Source organism: Carlito syrichta, unplaced genomic scaffold (genome assembly GCF_000164805.1).
Source record: "Carlito syrichta isolate Samal-C Ts95f unplaced genomic scaffold, Tarsius_syrichta-2.0.1 Scaffold279568, whole genome shotgun sequence".
NCBI lineage: Eukaryota > Metazoa > Chordata > Mammalia > Primates > Tarsiidae > Carlito > Carlito syrichta.
In genome coordinates, this window is record NW_007223664.1 from 402,761 (window position 1) to 422,127 (window position 19,367).

Below are 19,367 nucleotides of genomic sequence, written 5' to 3' on the forward strand. Positions count from 1 at the left end.
GCAAATGTGTCAGCAGGATTCAGAATGGTTTGGAGCACTCAAAGGGGTAATGACAGAGATTTCCCAGGTCATCAGGGACTGAACTAAAGAGGTAACAAACTGACAGTGGGAAAAAAATGATTTGTAGCTTCAGTTTGTTGAGTATTGATACAGGAACCATTAGAGGCAAGTTCTTGTCCATATTGAGTGCCCTCTACTCTGATTTGCCTGACCCCAACCAAGGTCAAAAGTCCATCCAGAAACAAATCCTTGGGCAGACAAGCACTGGAAATGTTAGTTCTCTACTCCCTGGGATATTTACCAAATTACCAAACACTAGAATCTGCAGCTTTCTTTGGTTAAAATCCTAAGAAATGGGCTTTTTAAAATTTATTTATTTGTATTGGGTCACACACTCTGTTGCCCAGGCTAGAGTGCAGTGGTATGATCACAATGATAATGACTCATGGTGGCCTTCATCTCCTGGGCTCGGGGGCTCCTTCCATTTCAGCCTCCTGAGTAGCTGGGACTATACTACCACATCTGGCTAATTTTTTGTTTGTTTGTTTGTAGAGATGAGCTATGTTGCCCAGGCTGATCTCAAACTCCTGGGCTAAAGTAACCCAACTAACTTGGCCTCCTAGAATGCCGGGATTACAGGTATGAGCTACTGTGCCCGGTAGTGCCAGTTTTTAACAAAAACAGCAACAACAAACCTTCACACAAAATTAGGTTCTTAGCTTTTCTCTACATTTGTTCTTTGTTTGTTAGTTTCAAAGTGGGTTATCACTCTGTTTCCCAGGCTGGAGTGCAGTGGTACAATCATGGCTCACTGTAGCCTCGACCTCTTGGATTCAAGTAATCCTTCCACCTCAGCCTCCCAAGTAGCTGAGACTACAGGTGTGCACCATGATGGCTAATTTTTGGATTTTTTTTGTAGAGATGAGGTCTCATTATATTGCCCAGGCTAGTCTCAAACTCCTGGGCTCAAGCAATCCATCCACCTTGGCCTCCCAAAGTGCTGAGATTATAGGCGTGAGCCACAGTGCTAGGTCTTCTCTAGAGTTTTATGTGTTCTAATATTAGCAATCACCCTTTAAAAGGTAAAGAGTTCAAAACTCACAAACTGAGTGAGGGTTTGGGTTGTCTGTGGGAAGCAGTGCTAGAAGCAGTAACTCCGTGCAGAAGTATGAGTGGAAGCCCACGAAGAGTTAAATCACAAATCAGATGACAAAACAGCCCTGCATAAGATGAAAATTGTCCATTTCTTATCTCATTGGGTTTTAGAAAGTAATGTTACAATGTGGAACCTGGTTTTGTCTGAGAGAGGAATGGAAAGGCAAGTTACTACACCTGCCTTGACCATATACCAGTCACTTTCAATAGCATATTTGGGGCCCATTTTTCAAATCTACTGCTAAATTTTTGGTTCCAGTCTTCCTCTGTTATATATCTGTCCTCTGTCTAGGATAATGGCACCCACATTGCTTTCAACTTTCCACTCCTATCTTTGACTGTGTCCTGGAACTGGGGAAGGTATAAAGCTACTATTTGTAACCACCGTTTGAGAAACACAAAAAGTATATTCCAACTGTTTCTGGTCAAAATATACAGCCAACCTCTCTTCTTGCTTGTAATCATTCAATAGTAAGCATGATGAGGAAGTCTGTTTATTTTCTACATTATAAATTCTAAAGGAACTATCTTTAATATGTATACATTATAATGGTAATAAAAATATCAATACCAAATATCCTCAGATATAAAACGATAGTAAGTTTTTCAAAATATATGGTAAGAGGTTAAAGGCAATAATTCTTCAGACAGATATTTTAAATGAAAAGTACAAATCACAAGACCTTACATATAAAGAAATGTAAAAAATGTAGGTGGAGTTCAAATAGGCAATTTGGGATGCTGTCTTACATTTGCTTCACAAGTTAGGAGACTGAGCTTTTCATTTAAGAAGACTAAATGATATCTGAATATAACAGAAATTGGAACACACTAAAACTGGGGATTTCCCAATGATTTTATTGAGGTAACTTTTCCCAATTTTATATATTTATATGCATTTATATATACTTAGGAAAGCTAAACAATGTTCTAAGGCACTTGGAATTGTGCACAGCAAAGTATCCTATAATATTATACAACTAAATAGCGCATAGTTTTGCTTTTTAAATAACACAAACACCAGTACAGAATAAAAAAGAGAATACATAGTCTTTCTTTCGAGATACAATAGTGGAATACATATACATATGTGTGTATATTGTAGATATTTATACCCACATACTATAATACAGTACAGATAAGAACAACAACAAAAGAGAAACTGTCATGGTAATCAGTGTACAGTTCCAGTTATTTACACTCACAGATATTATACCTGTGTAATATGCAGGACTAGATCATTCACTGGAAATCAGGAATCAGTCAGTCTGATAATGATCACAGCTTACCGTTCTTATCACTTTAATCGAAGCATGAAATAACAAAAGAACACATATAACCCATTGTTTAAAAAAATCACTGTTACACAGAAAAAGAAATGACTTGTTTGAATTTTTAGCAGGCACTAAATCTGGTGAAATCGGTACAGAATGTTTTGAACATGCTGGCAACATTTTTAAGCCACAAGAAATATTTAAAGGAGAAAAATGAAAATTAGTGCTACATTTAAAGGGATGAAAGTGGTTTGACCCTTGAATCATTCTGATTATTTCTGAATGCTATTTGGCATTGCAGTGGCAACTTCTCACGGCAGAGGCTCTTGAAGCAAAGTAATGATACAGTCAAATTATAGCTAAAACATCTGATAAGGAAAAGTCCCCTGAATTGGCAAGTGGCATGAATATTATTGGCATTTTCATACACCATAAAACTGACCTGAGGGTAGAGTGGCATTCTGCCTCATTTACTCCTTACAATTTATTCTTTAAAAAAAAAAATACTGCTGTTTAAAAAGATTAAGAATTCTTAAGCACCAATCTAAAAGTTTACAATAGAAACACCTTTGTTGACTCTGAGTTACTCTAAAAAAAATTTAGAAATGTTCATGTTGTAAAAAAATTACAGTGACTAAATGAATGCCATTCTACTAGCCAGAGTTCATCTAAATAACTTCAAGACATATTTACCATTCAGTTTTGGTGATAAAAAGTGACCAAGGGAATATATTTCTGTATTATTAGTACAGTTTAATAATGTTTCACCAAGGTAAAACTCATCTTGTGTGACCATCACCGAAGTAAGAACAATATGAATGCAATCTACAGTTAATCCACATTTCCGTCGGAATGCAGTATTCACAAATCTTATTAGAAAAGTTGAACCCCATGACTAAATTTACACAAGGGGAATTCAAGCCTTTCCATGTGGACTAAATGCTTCGTTAATAGGATAAGTAGGTAAGTCATTCAGAATTCATGGACTATACCATGACTAGGTGAAATCTAATGGTGATTTATTAATATTGCAAAGACCGCCAGTTTTGTTAATGTGGATTGTTAGTCACTGTGTTTGTGTTTAACCCATTCAATAATCCTCATGACATCGACAAGGAATATGACCAATAATATAGTTCTAACATAAAATTGTGAGGCAAACAAAAACAAAAACAAAACAAGAAAAAGCCTTGCTTCGTGTAAAAATCTCTCCATTATAAACAGGGACCAGGCAAAGTCCCTAGGTCCCCTGAATGGCCAAGGCTGCCTGATAACCTCCTCTCTGAAGACCATCCAAGTTAGAGCTGCACTGAAGGAGAGGCTTGAAAAATGAAGGGGGAAACTGTTCAGGGCCCAAAGAAATACAAAGCAGCAGAGACGATGTGTAGAGACAGGCACTTTTCCCCATGTGTCCTCAAATTGCTGTAGACAGTGGCATTCAGGCGAGGTTGTACTTCCCTAGGAGGGAAGGCATCTGGACATGGTGTTTATAATGACTGGGAACGCTACTGGCATGTAGTCAGCAGAAGCCTGGGATGTTAAGTATCTGGCAATATGTGGGGCATTCTGTACAACAAATAATTGCCCAGTTCCAAATGGCAAGGGCACCACCACTACCACCACCGAGAAACATTGACCAACAGTGCTTTGCTCACAGATACAGTCATGCTAGCAATGTGACAGGCTAAATGACATTTTTTGTGCAGTAAATCTTAGCATAGTTAAAAATGACCTTTTCTTATAAGGTAGGCTTTAGGTGGGAATAGCTGCCACAAAACTTTAGACTTTTTTTTTTTGAGTTAGGGTCTCACTCTGTCCCCCACTCTGTCATGATTGCAGTGGTACAATCATGGCTCACTGCAGGCAGCCTCCACTTCCTGGGCTCATATGATTCTTCCATCTCAGACTCCCAAGTAGCTGGGACTACAGGTGCATGCCACCACGTCTGGCTAATTTTTTTATTTTTTGCAGAGACAGGGTCTCACTATGCTGCCCAGGCTGGTCTTGAACTCCTGGGCTCAAGCAATTCCCCGGCCTTGGCCTCCCAAAGTTCTGGGATTACAGGTGTGAGACCCTGTGCCCAGCTTAATCATGTATCTTGTCCTAGCTTAATTCCATTCCACCTACTCTCAGGAAGGTTTCTTATGCTGTGTGAAATTTGCAGCTAGGGTCACTTAAAAATAATAACAGACTGAAGACATTTTTGAATGAAAAGAAAAAATGACGGAGTGAGACCTTGTCTCTAATTTTTTTTAAAAGGAAGAAAATTTTCCCTGTTTATATGTGGACATACTACTCTGTGGTAGACAAGACTGCCTTTTTCCTATTGCAAATACAGTCTAATTTTTGAAAGTTGTGTCTGTCTGACTTAATAAAAGTATAAATAAAATGTTATGTGTTAATTTGGTATACAGTGTTGATTCAAAGTTTTTTCTCTTTCAAGTGTAAGCTACTATTATATATATATATAAACATATATATATATATATATATATATATTTTTTTTTTTTTTTTTTTTGGTAAGTGCCAATACAGTACTGAATTAATTGCAGGGTGTAAAACCAGACCTTTTTGGTTGACCTGGGTTTTAAGGACTCATTTCTCATTTTCAATATTTGATAATTTTTGAAGGGTGTAATTCAATTCTTCTATTTCCTTAAATATATTTTCCCTTCAATTTCAGAGCTTTCTACTAACAGAATATTTTCACTAACATTAGAGAAAAATAAGGAACTCTGCTCATTACACTACTAAAGGATATGAAAATAAAATCAGAAAGTTAGTTTTTCTGGGTAAATCAAAGAGACAGATGTGTTTACTTCTTCTTTCATGTAAAATAGTTGTTCAAATATCCAAAATGGTTTTCTGACTATTACAGATTTCAGTTAAATAACTTAAGAAATTATAGCTAACATTAAAAAAAAAAAGTAAGACAATTTACATACACAGGAAATAATCAGGAAAGCTGCCTTAAATTAATGCTGACCACCAGAGCACTAATTTTGTCAGATTGATTGGTAAAGACCATGAAGATTCTGATAAAACCCAGAGTATATTCTTACTATCTTAATATTAACACTTTTTTCCTCCATTACAGAAAAAGATGGAAATGGGTCACTTTAATTTTTACAGTCTGTCTAGTTCTTTCCTGACTGGTACTTTCTTGGAGATGGGTTTGTTTTCTTCCTTGATCATATTTTGGGAACTCAGGAAAACCCACTCACTTCCTGTGTGTCAGCCTAATGTCACGCTTTAAATAGCAAAAGATTTGGAATTGTGTTACAACAACAAGAGCAAAGTATTCAATTTCCACACACATTTATCTTCCTTATAGAACATATACTTACTGGGTGGACTGCCGAAATGCTGGCAGTGGGCAGAAGTCTGATTATATGGAGGATGGTCCAGACCTCTGCATCCCTTTTTTGGGCAGCTAGGCAAGAGCAATCTGGCTAGGCTACTGGTGGGGATATGCAGTGTCTCTGCCTTTTAAAATGAGCTATTAAAATTGAGCCCTATTCTGTAAAAGACAGCTTACCTCAGAATCCTTTAAAATTCTTTCCATAGCTTTTTATTCAATGAATCATTCTAATGAAATAAGTGGTAGTTCTAATTACTTAAATCGTAGAGAAGCAGTGGTTAATTTTTTTCAACTTATAAGATTTTATCTAAACATCTCAATCAGTATGAAGAAAAAGTGTGGGTAGTTCATAAATCTGACATAGTATACAAGGAAAACAATATACTGAAGAACGAGATTTTCATTTTTGTATGGGGTGTGTCTCGTAGGAAATAAAAAAACTGCATCATATGCACCATTAGTGGGAACAAATTGTTCCTTTTATCAACCAAATAGAAATTTCCTATGACATGTACCTTGAATGATAAAATGGTGATCATGCCTTATATTTACCATGATAGAGATACCATGTGGTTAGAAATGTAAAAAGTGTTCAGAAATGATTAACCCTAGAAAATTAAAAGAAACATAATATTTCTTTGTATTCTCCCCAAGACACTAAAATGATAAAACAAAATATCATAAAGTAAAGGATGACTTGGGGAAAAAAATTAGAATAAAGTAATTTTTATGGCTGGATTGAATACTATAAGATAGACAAAACCTCAGTCAGATGAGATATTTGGGCCTGCAGAAAAATTTTTTCAAGGCAAAAATGTCTTATCCTGTTAGTGAAATAACAACAGACTCCAAGTTTATTTTATTAATGCACACAGTTGAGTGCAACAAGAGGTATGATAATGCTGGTTACTTTTCTTAGCTGTAAAACGGTCCTGGCTTTTTATGATAGGCTAAATGGTGCTAACATTTTAAATTAAATCATCCAATTTCAAATAGTTCTTCAAGATACCAATGAATGGCAGAATCTAATATATCCACCAGGTTAAATGCTTACTTTGGGCTGAAACAGAAAATTACAGTCTTTCATATTATGAACCGGAAACATTTCAGAAAATTCTAGTCCAAGCTATGACAATAAAATAAACTATATTTAGGTCTTGTCTTGGTATGCATTTCATATGTTTTTAATGAAAAGGGCACAAAACAATTGTGACATAACAATTAAATGCAAGGTAGTATTTACATATGTTCTATGTATTTGGGAGCAGAAGTCATACTGTGCCTGTGACTCCATAGAAAATAGCAATACAACAATAGAGAGCTTCTTAATGTAAACAATACTGACTGTAGGCTTATAGGGAAACCTTCCATGACTTTAATCTCACCAATTCTTTTGCAATGAATGTAAATATTGTACTAAAATTATGGATGCAATTTGCAGATTATTAAAATACAAGATAAGGTTTTCCTCACACAACTTGGCAGAAATTCTCTGTGTTCTTTTAAGCCTTTGGGTAAGTATCCATGTGCTTTATTTTTTTTTAATTGCAGCAACCCAACTTTTTAAAATGCAGCACTAAGAAGTAACTGGTCCTTAGCATTCCTATTCAGAACTAACTTCAGGCAGCATATTTGCATCTCACATAAGTTTTAATTTTGGATGATTCAGGTGTTTCAAACAAGTGTCATGATTGTTGAGACTATCTTCTTTTTTTTTTTTTTTGAGTTGGAGTCTCACTCTATCACCCAGGCTGGAGTGCAGTGGCCTGCTCACAGCCACTGCAGCCTCAACCTGCTGGGTTCAGGCGATCCTTCCGCCTCAGCCTTCCAAATAGCTGGAACTACAGGTGTGCACTACCACGCCTGGCTAATTTTTTGATTTATTATAGAGACGAGGTCTTGCCAAGTTGCCCAGGCTGGTCTCGAAGCCCTGAGCTCATGCAATCCTCTCGTCTTGGCCTCCCAAAGTGCTGGGATTGCAGGCTTGAGCCACCGTGCCTGGCCCCCGATACTATCTCTTTTAGATCAAGTTTGGTTGCTCTGACTTTGGAGATAACCAAGATAGGGAAAGATCGAAATAATTATTTCTGAAGCTTGCTACAGTTTTATAGGGTCACATTACATCTAACTTAATTCCCAATCTTGTTATCTTTGTGAAAGGTTGAAACACTAGGAAAGGAGTATTTTAAAAATGCCAAGTGCGTATAGCTATGGTAGTTAAAGCATGCAACAAAATTTGGGTGAGCATGCTTGTTAAGAGAAGCCTCTTGCGTTTAAGAAAAAGATGCATGAAAACACATTCAGACTTATTTCTGGCAATTGGACTCACTGGCACAACATAAAGTAATAGTACTATACTGTACCAACATAATGGTGAAACAAGAATATTCTCCTAGGATCAAGTCTTTAAGGAATCCACATTGGGTGATCAGAGTCCTAAATCCCTTAAGTTTTCAACTACCAAAAGCCTACTTCAAAAATACATTTATGCTTCAATTTTCTCCTTTCTTCATTAACATAATGAAATATTCATCTTTCTTTCTGATTTTCAACTCCCATCCCTTTCCAGTGCCCAGTAATTCCAGCAATCTCTATTTTTCTTTAACCTGCATTATAAAATTTGGCTTTCTGGTAATAGGGAGCCAGTAATTGTCTTCTGCTCTTCCTTGATTAAAACTCCTGATGAAGAATAACTGATGTAACCACTGTGCCCCTTACCATCAGTGCACATTCTGGGCAGGAAGCATCACTGCATCCTTCCCTTTGCTTGTTGGCCCCATCTAGGCTGCACAAGTGAGGAGCACGTCCTAACCAAGCGAAGTTACACACTTCCTTCACCACAAGTTAAACGGAAATGCACACATTCAAATCCCAGTGCAATATCAGGTTTTCAGGAAGCAGGGCTTCCCCAAAGATGCTCAGTCTCGGTTTTCAAATACTCTCACACTTCATTATGGACGATGAAACCTGGAATCAGAAACAGAAACTGTGAGTCTGTGGCACACTCCACATCCAGTGAACTAAGGCACAGTAATGCTTACAGTGAAAGGCAGCTGTAGATGGCTCCCAACTGAATTACTGTTTATAAACTGCTGTCATAACAGAATACTGTTACAAATGTTAAGCTGGAAAGCAGAGACAACCCTTATATAAAAGATGCCGGTTATTGCATTCAAGTAACAGAACAAAAACACAAAACATCACTGAGGGCCACAGTCTTACTCTTTTTAAGCAGAGTGAGATGTTTCACAAAGGGATGTACACCTGGTCTGTAGTTATACAAAGAAAAATGGCCGGGTGTGGTGGCTCATGCTTGTAATCCCAGCACTTTGGGAAGCCAAGGTAGGAGGACTGCTTTGAGCGCAGGAGTTCAAGATCAGCCTAGGCAACATGGTAAGACCTTGTTGTTGTCCACAAAAAATACAAACATAAAAAATTAGGCAGGCGTAGGGGTGTCCGCTTGTAGTTCCAGCTACTCAGGAGGCTGAAGTCGAAAGATCACCTGAGCCCAGGAGGTTGAGGGTGTGTTAAGCTGGAATCACACAACGGTACTCCGGTCTGGACAACATAGTGAGACCCTCTCGATAAAACAAAAACACCCAAGTAGTCATTATTTCATTACCTTCAGCTTCCTGTCATCTCCTGTTGATGACTTCAGATCTACTTTTTACACCTGCATTTTCAAACATTCCCTGGGCATTTCCACCCAGATGTCCCACAGGTAACATACTAGGCATGTCCACAACTATACAATGTTTTCCTTGTTAAACTGTCTTTGTACTTTCTAACTGGTTTAATGTCCTACCTTTTAAAACGTCTTTCTGTAGAAATCTTAGATTTGGAATTCATTTATCTCCTTCATCCTCTATTTCTTATTACTCACCAAATCTTGCCTTGATTGCCCATTTTTGAGTCATTAAAGCCCTCACCATCTTTTGATGGCACTACCTTCTTGTCCGCTTGCTTAGTCAGCTAGCTGGCTTCTTTTCCCTCCGTGAGAGTTCCAGGACATTCCTTACATTTTTGTAGCCTGGTGCTTTTAAACATGCGGTTCCCTAATAGTGCAATCCCCTCCCTTCATCTCCTATATGTTTTCATTTTCAAGAGCAAGGTCAAAAGTCATCTTCTCCATAAAGCCCCAACTGATCCAGCACTTCAACTTCAGCCTATTTTTGTGATTACACATTTATGCAGCTCTACTTAGCATTTCACTCAGTCTTCTATGATCTAATTTTCATTTACCCTGGTAAACCAGTCTCCAATTGGTTTCCCTATCCCTTGCTCTCTCCATTAGAACTATGCTCCACACTGTTGTTCACCTTATCCTTATACAATATTGATCCTCCTATCATTCCAGTTCTTTCTTTCTTAAATTTTTTTTTTAAATTTATTTTTGTAAAGACGAGGCTCTCCCTTTGTTGCCGAGGTTGGTCTTGAACTCTTGAACTCAAGCTATCCTCCCACCTCAGTCTCCTGAGTAGCTAGGATTACAGGTGCACAACACCACACCCAACTAATTCCTTCCTCCCTCCCTTCCTCCTTCCTTCCCCCCTTTTTTGGTAGGCAAGGACTCACTATGTTGCCCAGGCGGATCTTGACCTTTTTGTCTCAGCCTCCCAAAGCACTGGGATTACAGGAGTGAGCCACTTTACCCGGCCCCTACTTCTTTCTTAAAAGCACTGTATTGTTTCCCATTTCCTACAAAATAACATTTACATTTCCTAGAGTGTTGATTCAGGCTCTTCAGTATGTGGCCCAACCCATGTTTTGTTTTGTTTTGTTTTTTTTGGTTTCTGTTTTTTGAGTTGGAGTCTTACTGGGTCGCCTAGACTGGAGTGCAATGGCTGCTCCCGGCCACCGCCGCCTCGCCTGCTGGGCTCCGGCGATCCTTTCGCCTCAGCCTTCCGAGTAGCTGGAATTACAGGTGCGTGCGACCACGCCCAGTTGATTTTTTTTATTTATTGTAGAGATGAGGTCTTGCTGCCCAGGCGGGTCTTGAACCCGCAGGCTCAGGCAATCCACTCACCTCAGCCTCCCAAAGGCGCAGGATTACAGGCTGAGCCACCGAGCCCGGCTCCAAACCATGTTTTTAGATATATCTCCATCACTACCCCCACAGCCCCCAAGTTCTGATCACTTGCTCCCAAAATGCCTCTTGTGTTCATGTTCTTTCCTCTACCTTATCTCTTCCCATCTTCTCTCTGTACAATCTCACTCCACGAATTCCCCAAATCCCTATTCTCTACTTCTCAGGGAGCCACTAATAATTCTGTCTTCATGTTCCCAAAACCTTTGGTTTATGCCAGTCATCGCTCACATTATATAATCTTTGTATAGGTGTGCCACTGCCATTAGCTCATGAAAAACTGAGGAAAAATCTGGTCTTATTCACCTTCACATACTCATAGAATACGCTCTCTGCCATATGGTATACTTAACACACGTTGCCGTGTTGAGTCTAAGCTTTACAAAATGAAAAATTAGACATAAGAACAAATAAGACAACACTAGACATGAGTTGATAACCAGAGAAGCTGCCATATGTGTACATGGAACTTATATTACTTCTGTATGTTTGATTTCCAAAAGGCAAAATAAAAATAAGATATACCAAGCTTTCTAAAACTGGCAAACAAGTTGTGCCTAAGCAGTAATGTGTCCCCTTTGAGTTCAGTTCTTAATCTACCACTGACCATAAACCTTGGGCAGATGTGTGGACTCCAAGCCTTCACTTGTTAAACAGAGACAATACGACTCTTTCAATCACCTAGGCCTTCTCTCCGCCCTCTGAGCAGGCAAAATCAGGCTCCCAGCACTGGTTCTTCTTTCTACCATAGCTTACTCACTTTGGGAGCGAAATGTATTTCTCCTCCCTCAATAATGTACTGATAGCTCCCTCTTATCACTGAAATCACAGAACCAGTTTTATTTCAAGAGATTCTGTGATGGTTAATTTTAGGTGTCAACTTGACTAGATTAAGGAATACCTAGAAACATGGTCAAGCATTAATTTTGGGTGTGTCTGTGAGCATGTTTCCAGAGGAGATTAGTATATGAGTTGGAGTGGACTAGGTGGAGGAAGATCTGCCCTCAATGTGTACAATGTGGGTGGCCATCGTTGGATCTGCTGAGGGCTTAGAGAGAATGAAAACAGAGAAAAGGTCAGTATGTTGATCTATCTGCTGGAGCTGGGATACATTCTCTCTTTTCTATTCTTGGACAACAACTCCAGACTCAGACTCCTTGCTGTCCCAAGATCTCTTGCAGACAGCCTGTCATGGCATTTTTTTGCCTCCATAACTGTGTGAGCCCATTCTCCTAATAAATCCCCTCGCATCTCTCTCTGTCTCTATCAGTCTCTCTTGCCCATCTGTTTTTCCTTCCTTCCTTCCTTCCTTTCAACCGTTCAGTTGGTTCTATTTCCAGAGAACCCTAGCACTGACCTCATTCCTAGCCATCCAATCTATACCCACCAATGTCCATTCTACAGCATCCTGTTATATTTCTTCATCCTTAGCACTATCTGAAATTCTCATGTATATTTATTTGTTTACTTGCTAATGGTTAGCCTCCCTCACTAGAACATAACCACATGGGATTGAAGATCTTATCAGACATATCCTAAACTTCCAAGATCCAGTCTGGCTCACTATTTATGCTCAATAACTATTTGTTGAATGCATAAGTGACACATATACAGGGGCATCTAGGAAGTTGATAACTCCATAAATAATTCAATGTAACCAAAGAGTCAAAACATAAAACCCATAAACTTGATTATAAATCCATGTGTACTAATATAAGATAACCCATCTGATAGGACATTCCAAAATACATTTTAGGAAGAGTCAACCACAGTCTGAAGAAAAATATAGAAGTATTATAAAAATATTTCAAAAGAGTAACTGAACACCTCTTAAGTAAAATTTTTAATATAAAATATGAGAAAGGCAGATAATAGTATTAACTAATATTTACAAGTCCAAGTGCTATACAAATATTAGCTCATTTAACCTTCAAAACCAAACTATGAAGTAAATGCTCCTGTATACCCTTTGTACGAATGTGGAAACTGAGGTACAGAGATGCTAAGTCACATGTCCAAGGTAGAAAGCTGGTGAGTGAAAGTAGTAGGCTCCAGACTCTGTATTTTTTTTTAATTTTTAGGTAGGGTCTCATTCTGTCTCCCAGGCTGGAATGGTGCAGTGGTACGATCAAGGCTCATTGCAGCCTTGACCTCCTGGGCTCAGGTGATCCATCTGCCTCAGCCTTCTGAGTAGCTGTGACTATGCATTACCATGCCCAGTTAAATTTTTTAACATATATTGTATAAATGAGGTCTCACTGTGTTGCTCAAGTTGGTCTCAAACTCCTGGGCTCAAACGATTCTCCACCTCGGTCTCCCAGAGTGCTGGGATTACAGTCATGAACTGCCATACCCGGCCCAGACTCTGTAGTCCTTAATGCACATTAAAGTGTGAGATCAAAACATGCCCTTATCTGTACTTTCATTCATAAGGGTGATTTTGGTGCCCTTTAGGTAGAACGGAATAGAAAAGATAACCAGTTAGATTTCTACCTTGCATTTGTTTTGATCAATTTTTTTATGTTGAAATTTTATTCTTTTATTATGATAGTTAACATAGTGACTATACAGATTTATGAGATACAGTGATATTTTGATATTTGTATACAATGTATAATGATCAAATCAGGGTAATTAGCACACCCATCATCTCAAATATTTATTATTCTTTGTGATGGGAACATTTCAAAATCCTCTCTACTAGCTTTTTGAATATATACAATAGATTATGATTAACCTCAGTCACCCTACAGGGCTATAGAACACAAGAACTTATTTCTCCTATCTAGCTGGAATTTTGTATCCACCAACCTCTTCCTCTCCTCCCCTTTCCCTTACCCTCCCTAGAGTCTAATAACCACTATTCTACTCTACTTCAATGAGATCAACTTTTATAGCTTCCACATATGAATGAGAACATGTGGTATAATCTGCACCTAATTTTGACAAGAGAAAAACTCTGTTTCACATTCCCAGGCTATACTTTGTTATAGTCTATCCTCAAACTTTCACAATGACTCGAAAAGTCCATCCAGTAATATCTTCAAAGGTGGAACTAGCATCATCACCTCCCTCTGAGCAGGACACGTCAGCATTGTCCACACACCTGCAATGTCCACACAGTACACAGAGGAGTAGGACTTCAGGGAGTCCTGACAACACAAAGACAAGCACATTGCACCTTTAGGATTCTCATATCAAGAACTCCCAAAGGTCTCTCTTTCTCAGGTTTAGCTTTTCTAGGAATTAAAACTTGGGTTATGCAATACAAGGAGTAGTCAGAGGACCAGTGTTTTTCTGGAAAGTATCCTTATTTTAATTATCAAAAATGACTGAGGATATTATAAGATACAATGAGTTCCAACATGTGGATTTTGTTGGAACCCATGAGCTACCAGTGTAGTTTCAAAGGCTAGCCAAAAGAAGAAGGTGACCAACCAGTACTATGAATGCAATATATTGACAAAACCTGTGGCCAGAACTGTAACCTCTCTTTAATGGACTACCCAGATTTGGTTAAAACAACAACAACAACAAAAACAATCCCATATATTTTCCTGCTCTATCCATTCAGAAAAGGACATATATATCCTGTTTAAATTAAGCATCTTCAAATTCAGCTCTAAAATTTTATGTTAAGAGGTACTGAAAATGCAAATTATTCTTCAGTTTGTTATTGCTTCATGGTTTGTACTCATTTTAAAATATGAGAAGTTCAGCTTTGCTTCTTGAAAAGTTTGTCTATGTGACAGAATGACAGTTGTGGCTTTAGGCTTCAAGTTGGTGGAGCAATAAATAGATTTACTATGCCCTGAGGACACTTAAGCTTTCGTCCACCCTCTTTTCAGAACTTTACAGAGACTCAAATTTGAAGTTACCTGTATTTTCTTTTTCTTTTAAAAACTGAAATACATTTTTAATATTTTCAAAATGTTGAGAGGGAGTGAGTAGGTGAAAAATTATTTTTGGGTAATGGAATTCAGGTAAGGATAACTATTTCCATAAAGATGGTTTTTCCACAATTTAATTTTTCAAGAATTTACTCACCTTGCTGTAACTTTATTCAGATAATACAAAATATATAATCACTCACAAAAGTAAAATATTACATTCCTGTACTTCTCTATCCCTGTTTGATAGATTAGAAATCCTAAATAATTCATCCCCCTCACCCCTTTGAGTCAGGATCTCACTCTGTCACCCAGGTACAGTGGCATGATCATGGCTCACCACAGCCTTGACCTCTGGGGCTCAGGTGATCCTTCTGCCTTAGCCTTCCAAGTAGCCAGAACTTCAGGTGCGTGTCACCATACTGGACTAATTGTTTTATTTTTTGTAGTGATGAGATCACACTATGTTGCCTAGGCTGGTCTCGAACTCCCTGAACTCAAGCAGTCCTCCTGCCTTGGCTTCCCAAAGTGCTGGGATTATAGCCATAAGACACTGTACCCAGCCCATTTCCTTTTCTTTAAGAGTTTCACTGTCATGCTATATACATTTATGTTAAACAAAGAGGCTCTCTTAAATTACAGGTCCTCTTTCCACCTGAGAGGCCAGACCACATGCTGGCTGGGCTCTTATTATTCCCAATACTGAGTGACACTTTCAACTCTGGTAGCTAAAGCAGCATCTTGCATCTCTTTTAAGTTTCTGTCCTAGAACCAAGTAAATGGAGCATCCATGAAAGACAGCACCACTACAAAAGCAGCCTTCCCATTTCTTTGTGGAAGACCACTTAATTTTTATTGCAGTCTCAAATAGAGTTCCTGCTATGTCACACTTTGATAAGCATATCTAGAAGATAAAAGAGGAACTAGTTTTAGCTGTAGACACTCATATGACAGTAATACAAGAAGGTTAGAATGAGATCATTACTTTAAAAAATATATTATATATGTATATACAATTGACCCTTGAGAAACATGGGTTTGAACTGCGTGAGTCCACTTATAAACAACTTCTCTTCTGCCTCTGTGATACTTGAGACAGCAAGACCAATCCTTCCTCTTCCTCTTCTTCCTCAGCCTATCCAGCATGAAGATGAGAATGAAGACCTTTATGATTCATTTCCACTTAATAAATAATAAATATGCTTTTTCGTCCTTATGATTTTCTTAATAACATTTTCTTTCCTTTAGCTTTCTTTATTGTAAGTATATAGTATATAATACATATAGCACACAAGCTATTTGTTCATAGACCATGTTATTGGTAAGACTTCTGGTCAACAGTAGGCTATTAGTAGTTAAGTTTTTGAGAAGTCAAAAGGCATACACATTTTCAGCTGTGAGGAGGGCTAGCACCCCTAACCCCCATGTTGTTAAAGGGCCAACTGTGTGTGCATACGTGTGTGTGTATGTGTATGTCTGCATGTGTGTATATATGTATATATCTATATACATCTACTGCTCTCATCTCAAAATAATTACATCAAGAAAATTTGAAAAGTAGAGAAGAGAAAAAATAACTATCACTCTATAATGAGCATTAAGCATTTTTGATATTATTTTCTAATCTTTATTTCCATACATCTGAATTTTAAATAAAATATATGATGGCTACATTTATTCAATATCTTGACTCTTCCACTGATCTTTTCCCTCACCAGTGATCTCTTGAGGCTTATTTCTGACTCTAAAAGTTTAATCCAATGATTCTATGAGTCTTTGAAAATATCTCTTAATATAAAAAGCAAATAAGTTATAAGCTATTTAAAAGTATGAAAGTACTTTGCATATTCTAAAAATATTATTATTTACAAAATTAAAAGTTTATTTTAAAAAAATGATATTCTCTCTTTATTTCAAATCTGATACATGTTACCACTAAAAGATTGGAAAACAGAAACTATCCAGAAAAAAATTAAAATTACTCATAATCTTACCATTTAGCTATAACCATTTAAAAATTTAGTATTTAAGTAAAATTTGACCTTTCATGCAATTTGTCTTTAGAATTTTGTATTATAGAAATTCCATTTACTATGGAAAGGGAAGTGGCTTTTGCTTGCCACAGTAGTCTCCTTTAAGAACACACTAACCCTATCTAATCACATATTACCCTTCAAATGGATCTTAGGGTTTAGACAGTTGGCTGAGTAGGCTGCTGCTGGGTGGGAGAAAATGCAAGATATACCCATACAAGCAGCAAGTGTTCCAAGGAACCGAGGTTAGAGCCTGGAACCTATCAGGTTGCAGGAAAAATTCTTGTGCAGACCACTTGTTGCCATACTTGTTGTAAGGCCCTAGAATCCATTCCAATTCCAGAAAGCTACCTGGAAAATACTGGGAGAAACTTGGGAACTAGATAAGAGAGTGGATCACCACAATTCTTTATGTCACAGAATGTATTCCATGATGGAAGTATTAGCGGTGTCTTCTCAGTGCACAAAAAGCGAGTGTCACAATATTAGTGCCAGCACGTTATTCAAGAAAATCCACTCTGATGAAATCCTCATTGACAGAAACAAGGACGTAGGGAATGAGTCCTTTAGCTTTTCTTTTAAATATTTGCTTTTGAATGGGTAATACAGTCTTGATTTCAAAATTTAAAAGGTTCAAAGGATGAATAGTGAGAAGTGTCCCTCCTGTGCCTGCCTCTAGCCATCAGCTTGTGTATCTCTCAGAGACAGAGAAGCAAAGGAAGCTATATATGGGAATGTATCCTTCCAGTACTCACTGATACATCACTGTGTGGGAGATGGCCTCTGGATAAAGAGGTGACTGAGCAGATGAGGCACGGCTGTCTCAGCCCATTTATTATCTACTCCAAATCTTCAGGGAGTTACTAGATTTAGGTTTGGAAGGAGGAGATACAATCTGATGCTAATAATAAGAAAAGAGAGCTATGTGTATATCTAAGTTGCATTTCAAGGGTTTGGTATTGATTCATAGGGTGTTTCCGCCCCCAAGAGAGGTTGGTGCTAAAAGTACCACTATCTTTTACATGAATAATTCTCTAAATCTAAAACATTACCACCATTTAAAAAATTATTTTGATTAGATACAGTAGTGCTTACCAGAACTTTTTTCCTCTTAAAAGAAATACTGAAAACAACTTGAAAATTATAAGCATGATTTTTATGTCTCAGAGCCAAACTATTTCCCTACTGGAATGCAACTCTAATGATGTCATATAAATTAATGGAAAAGTAGCAGTAACATTTGCTTTACTGCCAAGTTTCAAGAATACATAAGCAAGGCATATTTATTTTAGTGATATGAATATTTAATTTTTCATGATCTGGAAAGAGGTTTAATCAATATATTTTTTGGAAAATTTAAAACGTTTATCCTTGATATCAGCTCTAAGCCACCCAAGACTTATCTGTTTGCATCTATTAATATTTTATTTAAACAATGATGATATCAATAGACTATTTTATGAAACAAGAAGCATATTCTAAATTTTTCCAGATGAGTAAATATTAAAAAATACAGCCAACAGAATTTTAAAGGTGAAAAAAATACATCAGATATAAAAGTATACTACAAATCTGTTCTAATTAAACAGTAAGGCACAGGCTGGGTGTGGTGGTGCATGCCTGTAATCCCAGCACTTTAGGAGGTTGAGACAGGAGGATTGCTTGAGCCCAGAAGTTTGAGAACAGACTGGGTAACACAGTGAAATCCTGTCTTTGTTTTAAAAGAATAAAAATAAAATAAGTAAAATAAATATAAACAAACAAACAAACAACAAAAAAAAAAAAACCCAGTAGGACACAGGCAGAGAGAGAAAAATAGCTCATTAGAACAAATTAAAGAGTCTACAAACTGACCTATGTGTATATTAAAAGAGAATTTCACACATCCAGAGGTAAATAAATGGCACTGAGACAACCAACTACTGATTCAGAAAAAAGTAAAGTTAGTTTACTCTCTTGAATCACACACACAAATAAATGCCCCCCGAAAAGCATATATAAAAGTTGGAAAATAACAGTTTTATAATCTTGGCCTCCTTCCATAAGACACAAAACAAGAAAAACCTAACAATATAGACAGATCTAAATATGGAAACATTTAAGCAAAATATCATTTAAGAAGTTAAAAGGTTAACAACAGATTGGAGAAAAATATTGTGACGTATGTAATAAAGAGTTGATATCCACAGTATCTAGGGAGTTTTTACTAACCCATAAAAAAAAAAGACAAACAACCTTTCAAAAAACTGGTCAAACATTGTGAGTAGACACCTCAAATAATAAAAAAAAAAAGTCAATAAAATATGTAAAGATGCCCAACCACACAGAAAATCAATGAAATAGGATATTATTGTTCCAAAGGATAGAAACCTCACAACCATGCCCCCTACTCCTGAATACCAGTGAAGGTGAGAGATGAAAGCATGTATGCTCCTAAACTGAAGTATCTAAATCAAGTGCCCATTTTGGAAGATAATAGAAAACCTTCCTTCCTTCCTTCCTTCCTTCCTTCCTTCCTTCCTTCCTTCCTTCCTTCCTTCCTTCCTTCCTTCCTTCCTCCTCCTCCTC

The 19,367-nt window shown here is 37.4% G+C and overlaps 1 protein-coding gene across 1 annotated transcript in view; it reads right to left on the bottom strand.

The window, feature by feature from the left end:
• Positions 1-7,747: 7,747 nt before the first annotated feature.
• Positions 7,748-19,367, bottom strand: part of PHACTR2 (phosphatase and actin regulator 2) — a 207,992-nt gene continuing 196,372 nt past the window's right edge. The window contains exon 12 of the mRNA XM_021709749.1: positions 7,748-8,757. Within this exon, the coding sequence (XP_021565424.1) occupies positions 8,742-8,757 (16 nt within the window). The 3' untranslated portion in view covers positions 7,748-8,741. The remainder of the gene's footprint in view (positions 8,758-19,367) is intronic.